Source organism: Astyanax mexicanus, chromosome 13 (genome assembly GCF_023375975.1).
Source record: "Astyanax mexicanus isolate ESR-SI-001 chromosome 13, AstMex3_surface, whole genome shotgun sequence".
Taxonomy (NCBI): Eukaryota; Metazoa; Chordata; class Actinopteri; order Characiformes; family Acestrorhamphidae; genus Astyanax; species Astyanax mexicanus.
The window spans coordinates 47748650-47768657 of record NC_064420.1 but is presented as its reverse complement, the minus strand read 5'-3'; the positions used below and the strand labels follow the sequence as shown (position 1 = coordinate 47768657).

Sequence of the window (20008 nt, the reverse complement as noted above, 5' to 3'; positions counted from 1 at the left end):
AGAAGACTAGCCTGGTCGTGAGGCCTCTATTGATAGACGTGTCATTAGAGTATAGGTCCCGGGACCGTGGGGAGGAGTGCATAAAATAATACTAATAGTACAGGGTACTGATTGTGTATTAAGCAGGGATAGAAGAAGGAAGGTGAGACGTGATTATTGGGGCTAAATTACTCTGAGTCATTAAAATCGAATGAGAGAACAAAATGGGATCCCAAGTAACTAAAGAATTGAAATTTAATCCAAAAATTCATGACGCAGCTCTTTTCAATCAAATGAGCCAAGACTATATGTGTATGTCTGTGTGTGTGTGTGTTTATGTAGTGTTGTTCAAAGGTTTGGAATCATTAGCATATTAACCCAATATACATATATTAAAGTAGGGCAGAATATTGAGCCATGCTGGAACTGTTCAATGTAACATGTTTCATTATCTTTATGGAAAATGCTGTAGAATTCTGAGGATGGCAGTTTAGTGAATATGTGAGACTGCTTCATGTTTAAATAGTAGTGATGAGTTATGTACAAATGTCCACATTGTGAAAGTCATCCCTGATTGAAACAGAAAAGAGATGAGGATTCCAGGCTTTTGATACAATGTGTGTGTGTGTGTTTCTGCGTGTGTTGAATAAAGCAGTGAGAGAGATAGACAAAACATCTCTTCTCTGCTATCTTCTATCACATTTGGTGTGTGTGTGTGTGTGTGTGTGTGTGTGTGTGTGTGTCTGTGCGTGTGTGTAAGTGTGTATGTTTCTAACATTTGTCTAACTCTGATATTCTGTAAGCGAATCTAATGATGAATATAATGTGTGTGTGGCTGTGTCAGAATCGCTCCCTATTCCAGAAATAGTGCACTATATAGTGTAAAACCATTTTTGCAGTACTGTTTAAAACCGCAGCAGTACATTCTGTTCCCTATATAGTTCACTATGAAAAACCTAATGCATCACAAAATTTAGAAATTCCAAAATATACTATAATGCAATGCAGTGCTGTTGTATTAGACGTCCTCAGAGCAGGACAAACATGGTTTATTGTTTGGTTGTTCCATAATTCGTTTAGTAAATAGAAAATGCTACATAGTGAAAGAGTTAATGAGTGAGCCATTCTGAACACAGCTTCTGTCTTCATGTGGTTTAGGCCTTTTCTATTATTATTCTTTTTTTATTGAGACTGATTTCAGCTCAGTCTCAGCTGAATGAGATTTAAAGAATACACATATCTAATTTCTCTAGTGGTTCTCATGTATCTCAGTCTATGCTGATCTTTTGATTCTCTTAATGAGGATGGTAGATTTTAGAAACCAGTAAGGAAAGATCTTACTTTCTTTGGAAAGCTTTAATTTGACAAACTTAATATTGTATCTATTACGAGCTGCAGTGAATTGGGTCTCTCTTTCTGACTTTTAAACAAGGAGACATCAGATGTTTAAAAAAAAAAAAAAAATGGAGCTTTTTGTTTTGCTTTCCATATGTTTTCTATTTCTCGCAATGAAGAACTTGCTTGCATATTCTTGGCTATATTTTGAGTCCCCATCAGAGCACAACAATATAATGTTAATGTTTATACAGTTTAGAAATATCAAGCATCGTTTGGCTGGAAATAATTTTTGTTTTAGTTATTTCATGAGGCTAAACAATTTTTAACCATGTTAGAATTCCTTTCAGGATTTCTTTTTTTTATTATTATTTTTTTCTTTTAAAGTTTTTTTTGGAGGGATTTTTTCTCTTTTGACTGATTGTTGCTCAGTGCTGTTTTCTGGGTGTTTGAGAAGGCGGGGGTGGTGCTCATCACAGGAGTTTTGACCCTCAGAGACAGGGTCCTCTGCAACAGTACTGTGAACATCATCTGAACCAGAGCACTTCATGAGGAGAGTCTCAGATGAGAGACTGTGTTTGGTCCAGCTGTCGGTCGATGGCTGGACTGCGTCTTCACCGGACCTGCTGTGATTGAAATGTTACAGCACTGGTCCAGGAAACTGGTTTCAGATCTGGAAGAACTGAGCGATCAGAGACCGCTTCAGACAGCACCTGCTCAACCATCAACACCACCCACCCCCAGCAGCCAATCAGCCCAGTGGATTCACCCCTCAGCCTGAGCCAGCAACAGAGACGTGAGACCAGATTTTTTATTTTTATGCCTGTTTACTTTTTTCCATTAAAAGGAGTGATTTTATTTAATTTTTGATGTTTATGCCTCATGTAGAAAATGTTTGGTTAAACTTTAAATCTGGTGGTGACTCAAATTATGACTGTTTTACCTTTCCTTTAAAAAAAAAAAAAAAAAAAAAGGGAGGTTTTAGCTTTTTTGGTTTCTCTTTTAAATAGTGTTTCTCATCAAAAACTTTGATGAATTAAAAATAATATCTAGTTCAGGGAAAAATCTTTAATTTCATTGTAAACAGTAGCCAAACATGGTTGCTGGGCAGATTAATACATTAAAGGCCTATCACACATTGGCCCTCAATTTTCACTGGAAAGTTTTTTTTTTTTTTTTTAGGTTTACATTATGTAATTTATGTTGCCTAATGACTATGATTTGTATAAAACATTTTTAATAACAATCATCTCCATTAAGGCTTATGTAAGGGAAGTTGTTTACTGGCTTTTGACAAAATTAATACATATAAACTCAGATGTAGTTGTAACTAGCTAAAGTAACCAAGCATGCTGGCTTAAATAAAAATCAACCATTTAAAATCTTATTAATACATCAATGTAGACTATCAACTACAAAAAGAGCTTTGCTTGCTCCAAAGGTTTTTTAAAAAATATATATATAGGGTAAGATAGAAATCTTTCTCTTATATGTGCATTAATATTAATGCTAAATTAATTCAATATATATAATAATAACTAGCTTGCTAAACCACCAGCTAACAGTCTTGCAACTATGCCAAACAAGTGAAACTTAAATATGTTTTTATTTTTTGCAATTAATTTACAGGTAGCACAGTTCGCAAAAATATATATTGGAACTGAACAAGGAAAATAAATATTAGGCTAATGACTTCTAACAGGACCATTGCAGCTCATAGCTTCAAAATCACTGTCATAGGAACTAGTTAGTCTAAACTTAGGTGGACCATGCCTACAACAGCTTGTGGACACAACTCCACACACATTAAAATTCTAACATCAGCCAAATGTTTTTAGACTCATCTTTGGTGCATAAATACAGAATGCAACGCTAAATGTTCTCAACAAATGAGCTGGAATTGTCGATCTGTCAGGAGTCCTGATATATACTTAGCTGCTAAGCAGTTAAGAGATTTTTACACTTTTTACACTAAATGAATATTAAAATCCAATCTAAATAATCTTCTCTCTTTTTTTATGTGTGTGAGTTAGAACTGTAGCTGCAGCATTTTGACCACAATGTAATTTGTAAATTGTAGAGAATAATAATTGTAATCCAGAGAATAATGCATTACAATACTCTAATCAAAACAAAGGTGTAGATCAGCTTCTCAGCATCTAGTGTAAGAAAATGTCTAATTAATGTATAAAAAATATATACATTATTGTGGTTGAAGATTAAATTAGACAATGTGAAAGGTTAAAAGAAAATATGAAGGCATTTGATAAATAAATGTTGAGACTATGTATTCTATAGTCTAGAGCGAAAACAGTGACAATGTTGAAAAACATTGACTTGATTTTAACACTTTTAAACTTCATGTTGTAATTCTGGAAAAAAAAAAAAAGAGAAAGTTAATGTAGTAAAATTTGTTTATGAATCTTCTCAGATCCATGGTGGGCATGACGAGGCAGGGAGAGTCCGGCGTGGGGACTGGTGTGCAATAGGCCCCAGCATGTCCACAGCTGAGATGAAGAAACACTTGTTCTCATACTCTGTATGCGGACACTTGTCATTACTCCCGGGGCTTCTTAGGCGTTATGTAGACCATCATGGAATCTTGGATGATTCCATTTGGTCTAGAAGGGGGGAGTGAAGGGTGTGATTGGAGATAACCACACCTTCACACTCTTATTCTTAAATGTTTTATACATTTATATATACAGTTATTATTTTTACTGTTCACATTATAATTCACTTAATAACCTTATGATCTCTGCTCTCTTTTTAACTGTCACTATGACAAGGCTTTGGAGGTTGTTGTTTTTTTTTTTTTACTTTTTTCAGGAATCAGGAAGGTCAGAGTGTTTTCATCAACAGTGAGAGCTGTGAGGAGAATGTGACCCTGAGTGGCAGAGAAGCTTCACTGCTGTTCTGCTGTTCTGGGACCAGTGCATATGAACTAGGAGACAACAAGTTATCTGAGTGAAGTGCTGGAAACCTCTCCTCAGATAGCCAGAAGATCTTTACATCCACTCTTTTCCTCTGTCTCATCTTCTCACAGACTTTAGGACACTTAAGGACTGTCTGCTGTGTTCATGAAGGACACAGTGCTGAACAACATCATGATAAGAATCTGTTGCTCAGACAGACTGGAGCTAATCACGTCATTAAAACTGGACAACATGCTGTTAACTGGACTCTGCTGACGTAATCATATTGATAAGTTCTGTACAATCACATGTCATTTGCAAAATGTATAACTGCTTGGATGAAGTATGAGGAATTCTCTCTGGCCCTCGACTGGCTTTATTTTCTTTCTTTCTCTCTCTCTCTCTCTCTCTCTCTCTCTCTCTCTCTCTCTCTCTCTCTCTTTCTTTCTTTCTTTCTTTCTTTCTTTCTCTCTCTCTCTCTGGGGCGCGAATGTGTTGACCTATCGAGATTTTATTTGTTGATGTACTTTTACTCTTTTCTAATATATATATCTATTAATTTTTGTTCCGCCATATGCAGAAGAAAGGCCAGTTTCCTGCAAGTTACAGTAGATACAATAGAGTTAGATACTGCATTTGGGCTAGACCGTTTGTTTAATGAAGGTAAAGAAAATTAGCTGTAAAAAGAAAATTTCATTATTGATTCAGAATCAAAGGGGGGAGTGTGATGGAAGGTGTTTATTGAAATGATTCATAATCAATGACGTGTGATGATTCATAAACAATGACGACTATTAATGATATTACTTTTTGTTCTATGCGATGATAATGTGTACTGTGACCATTCTACCCTCAGTGAGCTTTTTTGAAATGCTGAGTAAGAGTTTTCTCTATCTGGCTATGTGTATGTGTTAAGGAATGCACGTCACAGTTGTTCTACAAATTCTGGCGCCAGGGTCATCTTCCTTTCTGCTTGCAATGTTTTGAGAACCAGCCTGATATGCTCACTAAGGGATTATGTCATATCACATGTCAGAAGAAGTTGACGTGTCACAATGGTGGCACTGTGCCCATAATTGGGAAGTAAGGGATGGGAGGATCTAAAAGGTATAAAGAGAGCTTGGCACCTCTTGCAAGGGAGGAGTTCACTCTGTATTCATTACGTGTGTCTTCTCAATAAATCTTGTTACTCATTCTGATCAAGACTCAGAGACTCTGAATATTTCTTTCTTCCTGTCATTATTTTTCCACCACACCATCCATCCATCCATCCATCCGTATTAAATGACATTGTGTTTACATCGTTAAACCAAAAAAAGAAAAAACTCTAAAAGTGAAAACTGCGTTAATGTGTTTTTAAAAAATTTTTTAACATGGATTATTCACATTACCAGTTTTGCTACAAACTCCTCCCATAATTCATTCATTTTCCAGAACCTGATTATGTTTTAAAGTTTTTTTTTTGTTTGCATAGACAACATGACAAAAGATGAGATAAATTACAATCAACCACAAAAATCGCTTCTGATTAATTTGATTTAATTGATTAACCTCACTAGTGTGGATAGATGGTCAGTAGGTCAGATCAGCAAGGTATGAAAAATATGTTTTAAGCTCACAACATCAGGTTTCCATAAGTTAAATGAATTATAGGAGAAGTTTGCATCCGAACTGGTAATGTGGTTAAAAAAAACACAGCATTAATTCGTACCCAGGATTAGCCTGAAGACTTCTTCTGAGGGAGGGATCTGTACCTGCTGTCTGTGGTAATCAGCAGATAAAGAAGATGTAAGCACTTTCATATAATTAGCTTAGACCTATTCTAATTTGTGTAAAAAACAAATGAAATGGCACAGAGCAATCAAACCCAATGAAACCCAAATTAACTGTAAGAAATCTTGCATTTTTTATGATATGGGGTGGTAAAAGTATTGTGATCTCTGCTTCTACATCGTTGCCATCAGTGTCAGACTGTAGCTGCCACAGTAAACCCGCTGAACTCAACTCGCCCCATTTTTCTGGACGTCCAGAGAAAAAAAAGAGCTGCACATGAACAATGCCCACCACAGGTTAACCCTATATTAACTACAGTAACTGCCCACATGAATCCTGCATGGCGGGAACCTTTCTGAGGACAGTGGAGAGGGAAAGAGGAGGACAGAAAGAAGCAGAACACCAAACAAAACAGGCTAACAGGCCAGCTGTGATATCACAGAGTTATCATCAGTACATTTAACACGTTAAATACTGAAGTAATATCTGACTGCTGGCAGTCTTTAGTATCAGACAGCGTTTGTGGGACATTCCAGGATTTTGGTGCATTTCAGGGGTGGTCACTTCTGAAAATCTGATCTTCAATTTGATCATTTTTATTCATATATTTATTAAATACAGGTAATAGACTATCAAAAAGTTTGATTGGTCAAGCTCAGGTATCAAAGCATTTTTTTAATTAGATTATGTAATATATTTGGTAACTTACAGTAACAGGGTTGCGAGTAACAGGGTTGCAAATCTAGGCTAAGTTGTGGTTTACCCCAGGAACAGATGCTAACTGTAAAATTTAGCTATGTATACAAGATCAAGGACAAACATGGTTATATAAGTATATAAAGTAAATTTTGGCTCTACTCATTATTAGTCTTACAATATGAGTAACAGGGTTGAGTTCACTGAGTGACACACACAACTTGGACAAAAACATATTTGGAAAAAAAACTTGAAAATTGTTAGAGCACTTACTCTTGGTCTTGCCATGTGGGCAGAAAATGTCCTTGTGATGTCACTTCCTTTGTGCCAGTAGACAAATATTTTTAACTCTTTCTCTGCAGGTAAAATTCCTTATGGTAACAGGGTTGAGCGCATGTTGTGGGACACAACTTAACAGCATAAAAACTGTAACATGCAAAACAATGTAGACCAAAGAAGTTGTTTTCATAAGTAAAGGAGATGCAGATCAACAATATACAAGAGGAAGTCATTTATTTAGAGCTTATTTTAATTGTTAAATTTGCCAAAGGAGTTGGTCACCCGATGTGTGGGACAAGAGAAAACGGCCATTTTTTGAGGTGGTCCAAAGGTATTCGGTCTTTTGAATAATATCTAAGGAGTTTATTTTTCCACCATATTTTCCAGTTTGTCTTATAACAAGTACATTTTTCACAAAAAATAGTCATTTAGAATTATAGTACAAAAAATAGTACATTTGAAATTTAAGTGGTGGGACAGGAAATCCTGGAATGTCCCTTGTATCAATATCAGTCTGCAGTGTAAACAACAATACCTGATGCTAAATGAATTATAGTTTGCTTGATAATTTGCTTATAGTTGATGATTATGGCTTCCCGAAAATTATAACATTATATAAGAGTACTCGGTACTTTTGGCAGTGTGGGCAGTGTGCCAAGTCCTGCTGGAAAATGAAATCCGCATCTCCATAAAAGTTGTCAGTAGCAGAGAGAAGAAGCATGAAGTGCTGTAAGATTTTGTGGGAAAAAAAAAAAAAAAAAAACTGCACTGACTTTAGACTTGATAATAAAACACAGTGGATCAACACCAGCAGATGACAGACATGCCTCTCCAAATGTCAGTCCTGATGCTGTCAGTCTGCCCATTCAGGACTATGGTTCGCCTTAAGACTCAATGAACTACAATGACGTTCAGCCTCAGTCACCTTCTGATTGCTCATTTCCCACACCTGTTTATATTAGTATAAATAGTCTTCTGTTTCTTCAGTTCCGTGCCGAGTATTATCTAGTTTACTAGCTCTGTTACAACATGGTTTCTCTGCTCTCTTGCCTTATTGCTTATTGTTACCAACTCTTTTCTGCTCTTTGTTTATTCTCTTGTCTAGCCCTATTGTTCTGCTGTTGATCTTTAGTTACTGTTGGGATCTGTGTTAACAATAAACCTGTGTTTTATAATCAGCATTTGTCTCACCTTGTCCCGGCCCCTGGTGACACCAAACCATCACTGATCATCAGTAAATTTTACATTTCATTTGTAAATCAAGGGATCAGAGTCTGGAGGAAGAGTGGAGAGACACACAGTCCAAACTGCTCGAGGTCTAGTGTGAAGTTTCCACCAATCAGTGATGGTTTGGAGAGACATGTCTGTCATCTGCTGGTGTTGATCCACTGTGTTTTATTATCAAGTCTAAAGTCAGTGCAGTTTTTATGTTTTCCCACAAAATCTTACAGCACTTCATATCTTACAGCTTCCCTCTGCTACTCACTTTTCAGGAACTTTTATATGTAGATGTGGATTTCCTTTTCCAGCAGGACTTGGCACACTGCCCACACTGAAACCAAAAGTACCAATTGGTTTTAGTTATATAATATTCTAATTTTCTGAGACATTGATTTTTGGGGTTTTCATTGACTGTTATCCATAATTATAATCAACAATAAAATAAATAATTGCTTAAAATAGATCACTCTATTTATGTGTTTAATACATCTATATAACGAGTCTCATTTTTAACAGACAAATAGAACTGACGCTTAGATACACAACTCTGGCTGATGGGCAGCTTGTTTGACATGAAGGTCGATGTCGGACGTTTTTTCCAGTAAATTCTGCTGCTTTTTGGACCAAATTTAAGAACATCAAACCAGCAACTTCTAAAGAATTATCTCAAAAAAGATCTTGGGAACATCGGGAACCCACAATGTGGTAACTACAGGACCGCACCAACACACCCACACACAGAGCGAAAGTTTGGTTACTCACTTGTGGCGGCTCATGGGTTTGCCGGGGTTGTAGTGTGTAGGGTTGAGTCCAGCCTTGAACAGGTTGTATCTGTAGGGGTTTCCATAGAAGGTTCCTTTGGCGTCGGCTGAAGCCAGTAGGAGTCCCAGCAGAAGGGGCAGCAGAAACCCCCAACAACACGTGAGCTTCATCTCTCAGCTGGCCGAGCGCGGGAGGCCAAGAGCATAGAGGCGGAGGAGAGAGAGAGAGCGAGGCGAGAGAGGGGGGAGCGAAAGAGAGAAAGAGAGAAAGAGAGAGAGAGGGGAGTTGTTTTACAGTCCGAAATGTAGATTTCCTCAAATCCTGCAGGAGAACCACTCCGATCCAAACATCTGCTGCACCGGCACCATCCTGCCCTCATCCACCACTACAACTACAGACGGAGATTTAAGGAGAAAGAGAGAGAATGCAAGTGAAAGAGGCCATCAGTAATAGTGCGATCAATAATAGAATGAGATCAAATGAGAAAGAAAGAGCAAAGAAAATTGAATAACAGCAAAAGAAGGAGAGAAAGCGAGAGATGGAGAACAAACAATATAAAGGTGAGATCAAATGAGGGAGAAAGAGAGAATTAAGGAGCAGAAGAATGAGCAAAAGAGAAAGTGAGAGAAAGAGAGAGAAAGACAGGGAAAGTAAAAAAGAGAAAGAACGAGCAAATAAGAAATTAAAACAGAGGTAAAAGAGAAAAAATAGCAAAAGAGTGAGAATGTGAGAAAAAATGGGGAAAAAGAGAGAAAGAGAAAAGATGATGGAGGGATTGAGAGAAAGGATAATAAAGAAAAAAGAAACAAGGAAGAGTGAAAAGCAAGAACAAAGAAGTAAGAAATGAAAATAAGAAAGAAATTGAGATTTAAGGAGAAAGAGACACAATGCAAGAGGAGGAGACAGTGAGTAATAACACAATCAGAAATAGATCAAATGAGATCAAATGATGAGAAGCAGAGAGCAAAGGAAATCAGATTGAGAAATGGAGAGCAAACAGATAAACAGAGTGCAAAAAAGAAAGTAAGATCAAATTAGAAAGAAAGGAGCAAGAGAATGAGCAAAAGAGAGAGAGAGAGAGAGAGAGAGAGAGAGAGAGCAAGACAGGGAAAGTGAAAAAGAGAAAGAGGGAGCAAATGAGAAATTAAAACAGAGCAAAACAGAGATAGAGTAAGGGAGAAAAAGAGTGAGAAAAACGGAGAGAGCAAGAGAGGGAAAGCAAAAGAGAAGGAGGGAGCAAATGTGAAATTAAACAGGGCAAAACAAAGGTAGAGTAAAGGAGAAAAAGTGAGCAAAAGAGTGACAGAAAGAGAAATGGAGAGCAAACAGAGAAACAGAGTGTCAAAAAGAAAGGAAGATCAAATGAGGAAGAAAGAGATCATTAAGGAGCAATAGAATGAGCAGAAGAGAAAACGATAGAGACCAAGAGAGGAAAAGTAAATGAGAAAAGGGAGCAAATGAGAAATTAATACAAAGCAAAACAGAGATAGAGTAAGGGAGAATAAGTGAGCAAAAGAGTGAGTAAGTGAGAAAATGGATAGAGGGAGAGAAGAAAGGCAAGACAAAGTAAAATAGAGCAAAAAAGGAGAGATGGAGAGCAAATTAGACGAAAGATAAACAAGAAAGGAAAAGTCAGAGCAAACAAGAGAGAAAGAGAGCATTAAAGAGCAAGAGAATGAGCATAAGAAAGAAAGAGTGAGAGAAAGACAGGGAAAGCAAATGTTAAAGAGGGAGCAAATGACCAAATGAAAGAAATGAGATAAAATACAAATAAGAAAGGAAAAGGGAGAGAGAGCAAGACAGAGAAAGCAAGAGAAAGAGTGAGCAAATGAGACATTAAAGAAATAAAGAAAGAGAGAGAGACAAAAATGCAGCAAAATGACAAAATTGAGAAACAGAGTGAGCAAAAGAGAAAGGTGGAGAGCAAGTACACAAATTATAAATATGAAAAGTTAGAGACATGACAAAGAGAGAGAGTGCAATAAAGGGAGAGAAAAAAGAAACAGAAAATGAGAAATAAGAGAGAAATTGATAAAAACAGGAAGGGTAAATGAGCAAAAGAAAGAAAAAAGACAAAACAAAGGAGAAATGAGCAAAAAAGAACAAATTTGGAAAGAAGATAGAGCAAAAGAGAGAGTGGAGAGTAAATAAGATGAAAGATAAATAGATAAATGAGCGAGAGAGCAATAGAGGGATAGCAAAATAGAAAAAGAGGAAATGAAAAATAAGAGAAAATGGATAGAAAGAGGGAGAGCAAATGAGCCAAAGGAGAAAGAGAAAGTAAACACACATCTATAGATAGACAACTATTAATAAATCCCTGAACTAATAAAACACCTATCAGATCAGGGATCAATAACACTGCCCTGAGCTCATCAATAATCAGAGCTTTAACTGCAGCTGCAGAAGAAGAGTTTCACCAGGCAGAATGAGAGAGAGAGAGAGAGAGATAAAGAAGTGATAGAGAGAGAGAGAAAGAGAGAGAGAGGAGAGATAGAGGGATAGAGATGATGATCAGGTACCTACAGTGGAGCAGCAGTGTGATATCCCTCTCTCGTGAGCGCTCAGCAGCAGCAGCAGCAGCAGTGTGTGTGCGAGTGTGTGAGTGAAAGTGAGTGTGTGTAAGAGTGTGTGAGAGTGTGTCTGTAAGAGTCTCCCCCAGTTGGGCAGCCAGAGCGGCCAAATCTGCATAGCCCCTCCCCCTGAAGCCCCACGGCCAAGAAACACACACCAACACGAGACCAGCCGCCGGGACTGGGGCAAACATCCCTCCCTCTTTTCTCTCTCTCTCTCTCTCTCTCTCTCTCTCTCTCTCAGTGTGTAAGACTGGTGGAGGAGAACATGATGCCAAGATGCATTAAAACTGTGATTAAAAACCAGGATTATTCCACCAAATATTGATTTCTGAACTCTTAAAACTTTATGAATATAAACTTGTTTTCTTTGTATTATTTGAGGTCTGAAAGCTCTGCACCTTTTTTGTTATTTCAGACATTTCTCATTTTCTGTAAATAAATGCTTTAAATGACGATACTTTTATTTGGAATTTGGGAGAAATGTTGTCTGTAGTTTATAGAATAAAACAACAATGTTAATTTTACTCAAACATAAACCTATAAATAATAAAATCAGAGAATCTGATCATTTTGAAGTGGTTTCTTAATTTTCTCAGAGCTGTATGTAAGTATATGTAAGTAATTACATATCTCCCTCTCTTTCTCGGTTTTATCACACGTTCTCTTTTTAACTCTTGTTATTTATTTTATTTCTCTTACTTTCATTTTTTACTCTTATTTGTCTTTTTTCCTTTTTTCTTTCTCTGCCTCTCTATATTTCTTTGTTTGCTCTTTTTTGTTTGTCAATTTTTTTCTTTTCGTTTAATTTTTATTTTTTTTTTTTTACTTTTTCTTGCTTTCATCCTCTGATAGGTTTTATCATTCTCTCTGTTTGTTAAGCTTGGTCATCTGTTACTTTTGTTTCTTTTGTTCTTTCTTTCATTCTTATGTCCTTTTAAATCATTGTCTTTTTTTTCCTTTTTTCAGTATTTTTCCTTGCGTTCTTTCTCTCCTGTTGTTTGTAACTTGTCTCTTTCTTTCTTTCTTTCTTTCTTTCTTTCTTTCTTCTCTCCATGTTTTTACTCTCTATCTTGTTCTCTCTTTATTTACTTTCTGTTTCTCCTTCTCTCTCTCTCTTTATTTTTTTTCTTTTTTTCTTTCATTTTTTTACTTATCCCTCTCTTTCTTCTTTTTCTTTCTTTCTTCTCTTCATGTTTTTGTTGTTTCTTTACTTACTTCCTCTCTCTCTCTCTCTCTCTCACTTTTTATTTTTCTCGCTCTCTCTTTCTCTCGCTTTTTATTTTTCTCTCTCTCTCTCTCTCTTTTTTCTTTCTTTCTTTCGTTTTCTTATTTACTTATCCCTTTCTTTCTTCTTTTTCTTTGTCTTTTTTCTCTTCATGTTTTTACTCTGTCTTGTTCTTTCTTAATTTACTTTCTCTCTCTCTCTCACTTTTTATTTTTCTCTCTCTCTTTCTCTCTCTCTCGCTTTTTATTTTTCTCTCTCTCTCTCTCTCTCTCTCTCTCTCTCTCTCTCGCTTTTTATTTCTCTCTCTCTCGCTTTTTATTTCTCTCTCTCTCTCTCGCTTTTTATTTCTCTCTCTCTCGCTTTTTATTTCTCTCTCTCTCTCTCTCGCTTTTTATTTCTCTCTCTCTCGCTTTTTATTTTTCTCTCTCTCTCGCTTTTTATTTCTCTCTCTCTCGCTTTTTATTTCTCTCTCTCTCTCTCTCGCTTTTTATTTCTCTCTCTCTCGCTTTTTATTTCTCTCTCTCTCTCTCGCGCTTTTTATTTCTCTCTCTCTCTCTCGCGCTTTTTATTTCTCTCTCTCTCTCGCGCTTTTTATTTCTCTCTCTCTCTCTCGCTTTTTATTTTTCTCTCTCTCTCTCTCTCTCGCTTTTTATTTCTCTCTTTCTCTCTCTCTCTCGCGCTGTTTATTTCTCTCTCTCTCTCTCTCTCGCGCTTTTTATTTCTCTCTCTCTCTCTCTTTTTATTTCTCTCTCTCTCTCTCGCTTTTTATTTCTCTCTCTCTCGCTTTTTATTTCTCTCTCTCTCTCTCTGCGCATGCGTGGCGTTTGTGGAGCGTGTGGAGCGAGTGTGTGTGTGAGAGCGACTGTTTCCCTTTCTTTTGTGTTTATTTTTGTTTTTCTTTGGTTATTTGGGGTTTAGTTTAGGTTTTTGGGTGTAAGGGGGGGTAGTGAGCACAGGACTGGGCGGGTGGGGGCAGTGGGGTAGGGAGTTTTGTGGGGTTTAGCGGGGGTGGACGCCGGCGTGCAGCATGGCGGGGGTGGCGGGTGCAGGTGTAGGTGTAGGTGGGAAGTTTGACGGGCTTTCTCGCCGGCATGGCGTTAAAGTGCCGGTCGGGGTTGATTTTTCGGTTGAGGAGGTCAGTTTAAAGGTGGGGGCTGTTGTGGGGTATGACTCCATTTTTTCAGCCTCCCGAATGAACAGTGCCGTTGTTTTATTTTTGGACAGTGTTGAAAAGGTGAATCAGCTGGTGGTGTCGGGGATTTCACTGAAAGGCACACACATCACTGTGTTTCCCCTGGTTAAACCAACCAAGAAAGTTATTCTGAGCAACGTCCCTCCTTTTATTAGTGATTCTGTTCTGACCCGCGAGCTGTCCCGGCATGGCCAAGTAATGTCGGGGATAATTAAGGTTCCCTTAGGCTGTAAATCTCATCTCCTCAAACACGTCGTTTCTTTTAGGAGAAGGGTTTTTATGGTTTTAAATGACAATGCTGAGGAATTAAATCTGGCTCTCAGATTCAAGATAGACGGCTTTGATTATGTTGTGTTTGCTACTACTGAGACCATGAAGTGTTTCGGTTGCGGGGCTGAGGGGCACATGGTGCGTAGCTGGCCGGAGCGGGCAGGGGGGGCTCGGGCTGAGTCTGCCGCTGCTGACGCTGCGCAGCCCGCGGTGAGCCGGGCGGAGGTTCCGTCGGCCACGGAGCGGGAGGAGGCGGAGGCGGAGGAGGAGGCGGATAAGGTGGATAAGGTGGATGAGGCGGACGTTGCTGCCGCGGAGATCGGCGACACGGTAACGCTCTCTGATTCCCAAAACAGTGTAAACAGTTTTAATGCTGACGAAATGGAGTGCGGAACGAGTCAGGCGCGAGAAAAAGAGCCCGTGTTTAAACGGCCGGCTCAGAAGGAAACCTCCGGCCGCCAGGCTAAAAAATCTAAAGTATCTAAAAGCCCAAAACCCAGTGTGTCCTCTCAGCCCCGGGCTGAAACCGGTTCAGCGAGTGAGTCGGAGGATTCTGCTGCGGAGTGCGCGCGCGGATCCTCCGACTCACCGCGCTCTGATAACCGCACTCTCGGTAGTTGCAAATACACTCCTGATCAGGTGCATAAATTCTTAAATGAAACTAAAGGTAAACGAAATGTAAAAGTAGAGGATTTTTTCCCTGATCTGGAGATGTTTTTAAAGTGTTCTAAAGTTTTAACGAGGAGTGAGGAGGAGGGGGGGATAGGAGAGCCAGATGTGCACAGGTTGCGTAAACACGTTACAGCTGTAAGGAAACTACTTGGCCATCCCGATGACGACTCAAAGGTATGAACTGCTCTTTTTCTCCGTCTCTGTTCTGTTTTTTAGCTTTGCTTTGTTTTTATTAATGAGTGATTTTAAAGTAGCCTCTTTTAATGTTAACGGAGCACGAGACGTGAGAAAAAGAGCAGTTCTCTTTGAACTTTTAAAAACTAAGCGAGTGGACGTTGCTCTGGTTCAAGAGACTCACAGTGATGGGGTGAACGCGGTGGACTGGCAGAGGGAGTGGGGGGGGGAGGTGTGTCTTTCACATGGAACCTCTAACTCCAGCGGTGTTGCTGTCCTTTTCTCACCTTTTTTTAAGCCCCAGTCCTGTGTGTCTGAAGAGGTAGTTGGGGGTCGTCTTTTAAAAGTAACTGTAAAATTTGAGCTTTTTTATTTGATTTTTATTTGTATTTATTCGCCAGTAATACCAAGAGACAGGTGTGTTTTTTTAGAAAAACTCTCTGCTACAGTGGCACAGTGTGATACACAACACTTTTTATTTATTGGGGGTGATTTTAACTGTACAGGTGATGTTTTAGATCGAAACCACTTTGAACCTGATCCAGCTTCCAGGCGCATCCTTAATAATTTTATTGAAACTCATGACTTGGCTGATGTGTGGCGCTCCAAACATAAGACTGCCCGACAATATACTTGGGCGCACACTAGGGATGGTTTTATTTCTATGGCTAGATTGGATAGGTTTTATTGTTTTAGACATCATTTGCAGATTTTTAAGGAGTGTTTTATCACCCCGGTTGGTTTTTCGGATCACAGTATGGTGTCAGGTAGAGTTTTTATTAATCATGTAAAACCTAAGAGCGCTTACTGGCATTTTAACACAAGTCTTTTACATGATCTTAATTTTAGACGTTGTTTTACTTTTTTTTGGGGCACTTGGAGGTCTAAAAAAGTTGATTTTATTTCTGTACAACAATGGTGGGATGTTGGCAAAATACAAATCCAGCAATTCTGTAAGCAGTACACTCTCAATGTCACGAACAGCATAACACAATCTGTTACTGTTTTAGAGAAAGAGATATTGTTTTTACAGAGCACTGCAGAGGCTGGGGTGGACCAGGACCGCACCCAGACACTTAAGGGCAAGAAGGCTGCCCTAGCTGACCTGCTTGGCCTTCGGGCACAGGGTGCTCTGATCAGATCTCGTTTTCAGAACCTCTCTGAAATGGATGCCCCGTCGCAGTTTTTCTTCAGTTTGGAGAAGAAGAATGGCCAGAGTAAGGTCATTCACTGTCTCCGTGCAGCCGATGGCAGGGAGCTCTCTGACCCATCAGAGGTCAGAGAGAGAGCTGTGGAGTTTTACTCGGAGCTCTATTCCCCTGAATGGATGGAGGACCAGTCGGCACAGCAGCGCTTTTTTGAAGGTTTGCCACAGGTGTCTCCTGCGGCCAATGAAGAGCTGGAGCAACCCGTGTCCATGCAGGAGCTGCATGGGGCACTTCAGGGCATGGCCAATGGGAAGGCTCCTGGGGTTGATGGTCTGCCTGTGGACTTCTATAAGTCTTTCTGGGAGGTGGTGGGGGAGGACCTGCTGGAAGTGCTAAATGGCAGTCTGGCTGGGGGGCAGTTACCCCTGAGCTGCAGAAGAGCGGTCCTTGCCCTGCTGCCGAAAAAAGGAGACCTCACGGACATCAAGAACTGGAGACCCGTGAGCTTGCTGTGTGCTGACTACAAAGTTCTCTCCAAAGTACTAGCAAACCGGCTGAAGGAGGTGATTGGGCAGGCCATACATACGGATCAGGCATACTGTGTTCCGGGTAGGTCAATTTTTGATAACATTTCTCTTATTAGAGATTTATTGGAAGTGTCTGGGTGGGGTCCCCGCTTTGGACTGGTCTCCCTGGACCAAGAAAAAGCTTTTGATCGGGTTGAGCATGAATATTTGTGGGATACTTTTAAAGCTTTTGGTTTTACATCGACTTTTATTTCCATGATAAAAGTGCTTTATACTGACATTGAGAGCGTACTGAAGGTCAATGGTGGCTTGTGTGCTCCTTTTAAAGTTGGGAGGGGTATTAGACAGGGCTGTTCCCTATCAGGAATGCTGTACTCTTTAGCAATTGAACCCATGCTTCACCGACTTAGAAAAGAGCTTTTAGGTGTTTTTATTCACTCTGAAATTCCACGCTTTTATCTATCAGCTTATGCCGATGATGTCGTTCTTGGCATCACAAGTAATCGAGATGTTGGAATTTTAACTGATATTATTAAAGATTTTAATAAAGTTTCGTCAGCAAAAGTGAACTGGGCTAAGAGTACGGGACTCCTGGTAGGGAACTGGGGAGGAGAGGAGCCAACCTTGCCAGAGGGTTTAAAATGGGCTAAAGATGGTTTTAAATATCTAGGGGTGTTTCTGGGTAGTGAAAATGTAGTTAAGAAGAACTGGGAGGGGGTTTTACAGGCTGTACAGAACAAACTAGACAAGTGGCGGTGGCTTTTACCCAGGATGTCTTTTAGGGGAAGAACACTTATTGTCAATAATCTTGTAGCGTCTTCCCTCTGGCATAGGTTGGCTGTTCTCGAACCCCCTCGAGGACTTTTAACTGGCATTCAAGTTTTAATTGTTAATTTTATGTGGGATAATCTTCACTGGGTCCAGCGTAGTGTTTTGTTTTTATCAAGGGATGAGGGCGGGCAGGGTCTTATTCATCTTGATAGCAGGAGGGCAACTTTTAGATTACAGTTTTTACAGAGATTTTTATTTGGTTCTTTTAACTCCCTTTGGAGACATTTGACTGGTTTTATTTTGCGTAGAGCGGGGGGGCTGGGTCTGGAAGAAACTGTGTTTTTATTACGAACTGATGAGTTTTTATGTGCCAGAATGTCTTCTTTTTATGCAAGTGTTTTTAGGGCCTGGCAATTATACTTGGTGGAGAGACAGGCCTCCAGTATGTCCATGTACTGGTTTCTTCAAGAGCCCGTGGTCCATGGAGCCCGCCTGGCCATCGCAGAAGGTTCCTTGTCCAAAAGACTGATGGAAGTGGGACTGGTTACTGTGGAGCATCTCCTAAAGACTGTTGGGACGACCCTGGATGGTGTGGAGGAACTGGCTCACAAGCTTGGAATACGGTCAGTCAGGGTCGTTTCTCAGATGCTCCACAGGTTTCGGGAGGCGCTGACAACAAAAGAAAGGAACCTTCTGGAAAAATGGACACCTGGGCAGGCGGAGCTTCAGAGGACGGACCCTTTTCCATGTCTTTGGGTCAGGCCCAATTTTAACATTTTAGACACACAGAGCCCTCTTTTATCGCTGGACGGACTAACAGACATGCGGTTTGACGGTCTACATGCCAAGGCCATGTACAGGGGGTGTGTGAAGGTGTTCCATCAAGACAAACTGGCCGGGCTGGTCGACACCCCCTGGAGGGCGCACTTTGGCCTTGGCTGTGACGTCAGACCAGCATGGAGAGCATTGTACAAGCCACCATTGACCAAGTCCGCTGGAGACTTGCAGTGGAGAATCTTGCATGGAATTATCGCTGTGAATGCTTTTGTATCCATTTTAAACCCTGCAGTGACCTCTGAGTGCCCTTTTTGTTTTGAAAGGGAAACTGTTTTTCATTGTTTTACTCAGTGTACAAGACTGGCTTTACTGTTTAGGGTTTTAACCTCCCTTTTTACTTGTTTTAATGAATGTTTTACGCTGTCACTTTTTATTTTGGGTTTTCCATACTGCCAAAAGAGGAAAAAGAAATGTCACTTGTTGAATTTTATTTTGGGGCAGGCCAAGAGTGCAATTTATTTTAGTAGAAAGAAGAAAATAGACTCAGGCCAAGTTTGTGATGTTCTTTTACTTTTTCAACGGTTAATACAGGCCAGGGTGAGGGTTGATTTTATGTTTTATGATGCAATGAACGATCATGTTGGGTTTGAAAATGTGTGGGACTACGAAGGAGCTTTATGTAAAATTTTAAATGGTGAACTCATTTTTAATGAACTTTTAGCTTAAACCAACCTGTGTTTTTTATGTAACTGATGGTCTGTTTTAACTAATATTGTTAATAAAGTGTGGTTAAAACTCAAACTCTCTCTCTCGCTTTTTATTTCTCTCTCTCTCTCTCTCGCTTTTTATTTCTCTCTCTCTCGCTTTTTATTTCTCTCTCTCTCTCTCTCGCTTTTTATTTCTCTCTCTCTCGCTTTTTATTTTTCTCTCTCTCTCGCTTTTTATTTCTCTCTCTCTCGCTTTTTATTTCTCTCTCTCTCTCTCTCGCTTTTTATTTCTCTCTCTCTCGCTTTTTATTTCTCTCTCTCTCTCTCTCGCGCTTTTTATTTCTCTCTCTCTCTCTCGCGCTTTTTATTTCTCTCTCTCTCTCTCGCTTTTTATTTTTCTCTCTCTCTCGCTTTTTATTTCTCTCTCTCTCTCTCTCTCTCTCTCGCTTTTTATTTCTCTCTTTCTCTCTCTCTCTCGCGCTGTTTATTTCTCTCTCTCTCTCTCTCGCGCTTTTTATTTCTCTCTCTCTCTCTCTTTTTATTTCTCTCTCTCTCTCTCTCGCTTTTTATTTCTCTCTCTCTCTCTCTCTCTCTCTCGCTTTTTATTTCTCTCTCTCTCGCTTTTTATTTCTCTCTTTCTCTCTCTCTCTCGCGCTGTTTATTTCTCTCTCTCTCTCTCTTTTTATTTTTCTCTCTCTCTCTCTCGCTTTTTATTTCTCTCTCTCTCTCTCTCGCTTTTTATTTTTCTCTCTCTCTCTCTCTCTCTCTCTGTGGAACATAAGTTTCAATGCTAAAGCACATTAGCCATAATTAGCTATTAACAGCACCCTGCTCCCACACACACACACACACACACACACACACACACACACACACACTTCCACAAGCATTCACACCTTTGTTAAATTAGGTTTTATCGCGCTGCTACTAAAAGCTGCTGAAATCAGCCTCTTATTATGTTTATTATACGTCTTTTTCTTTTTTTCTTTTGTATTTTCTCTGTTCCAGG

General features: G+C 39.4%; 1 protein-coding gene across 2 annotated transcripts in view; it reads right to left on the bottom strand.

Moving 5' to 3' along the window:
- The window catches only part of LOC103033885 (EMILIN-3), a 46099-nt gene extending 34508 nt beyond the window's left edge, over positions 1 to 11591 (bottom strand). Inside the window, exons 1-2 of one of the 2 annotated variants that reach the window (XM_049463125.1) lie at positions 11487 to 11591; positions 8961 to 9351 (exon numbers count right to left, since the gene is read on the bottom strand). In XM_049463125.1, coding sequence (XP_049319082.1) covers positions 8961 to 9130 — 170 coding nt within the window. In that variant the 5' untranslated portion in view covers positions 9131 to 9351; positions 11487 to 11591. Of the gene's footprint in view, positions 1 to 8960; positions 9352 to 11482 lie in introns of both variants that reach the window. The other variant, XM_049463126.1, reaches the window with a different exon arrangement.
- Between the last annotated feature and the right edge of the window lie 8417 nt (positions 11592 to 20008).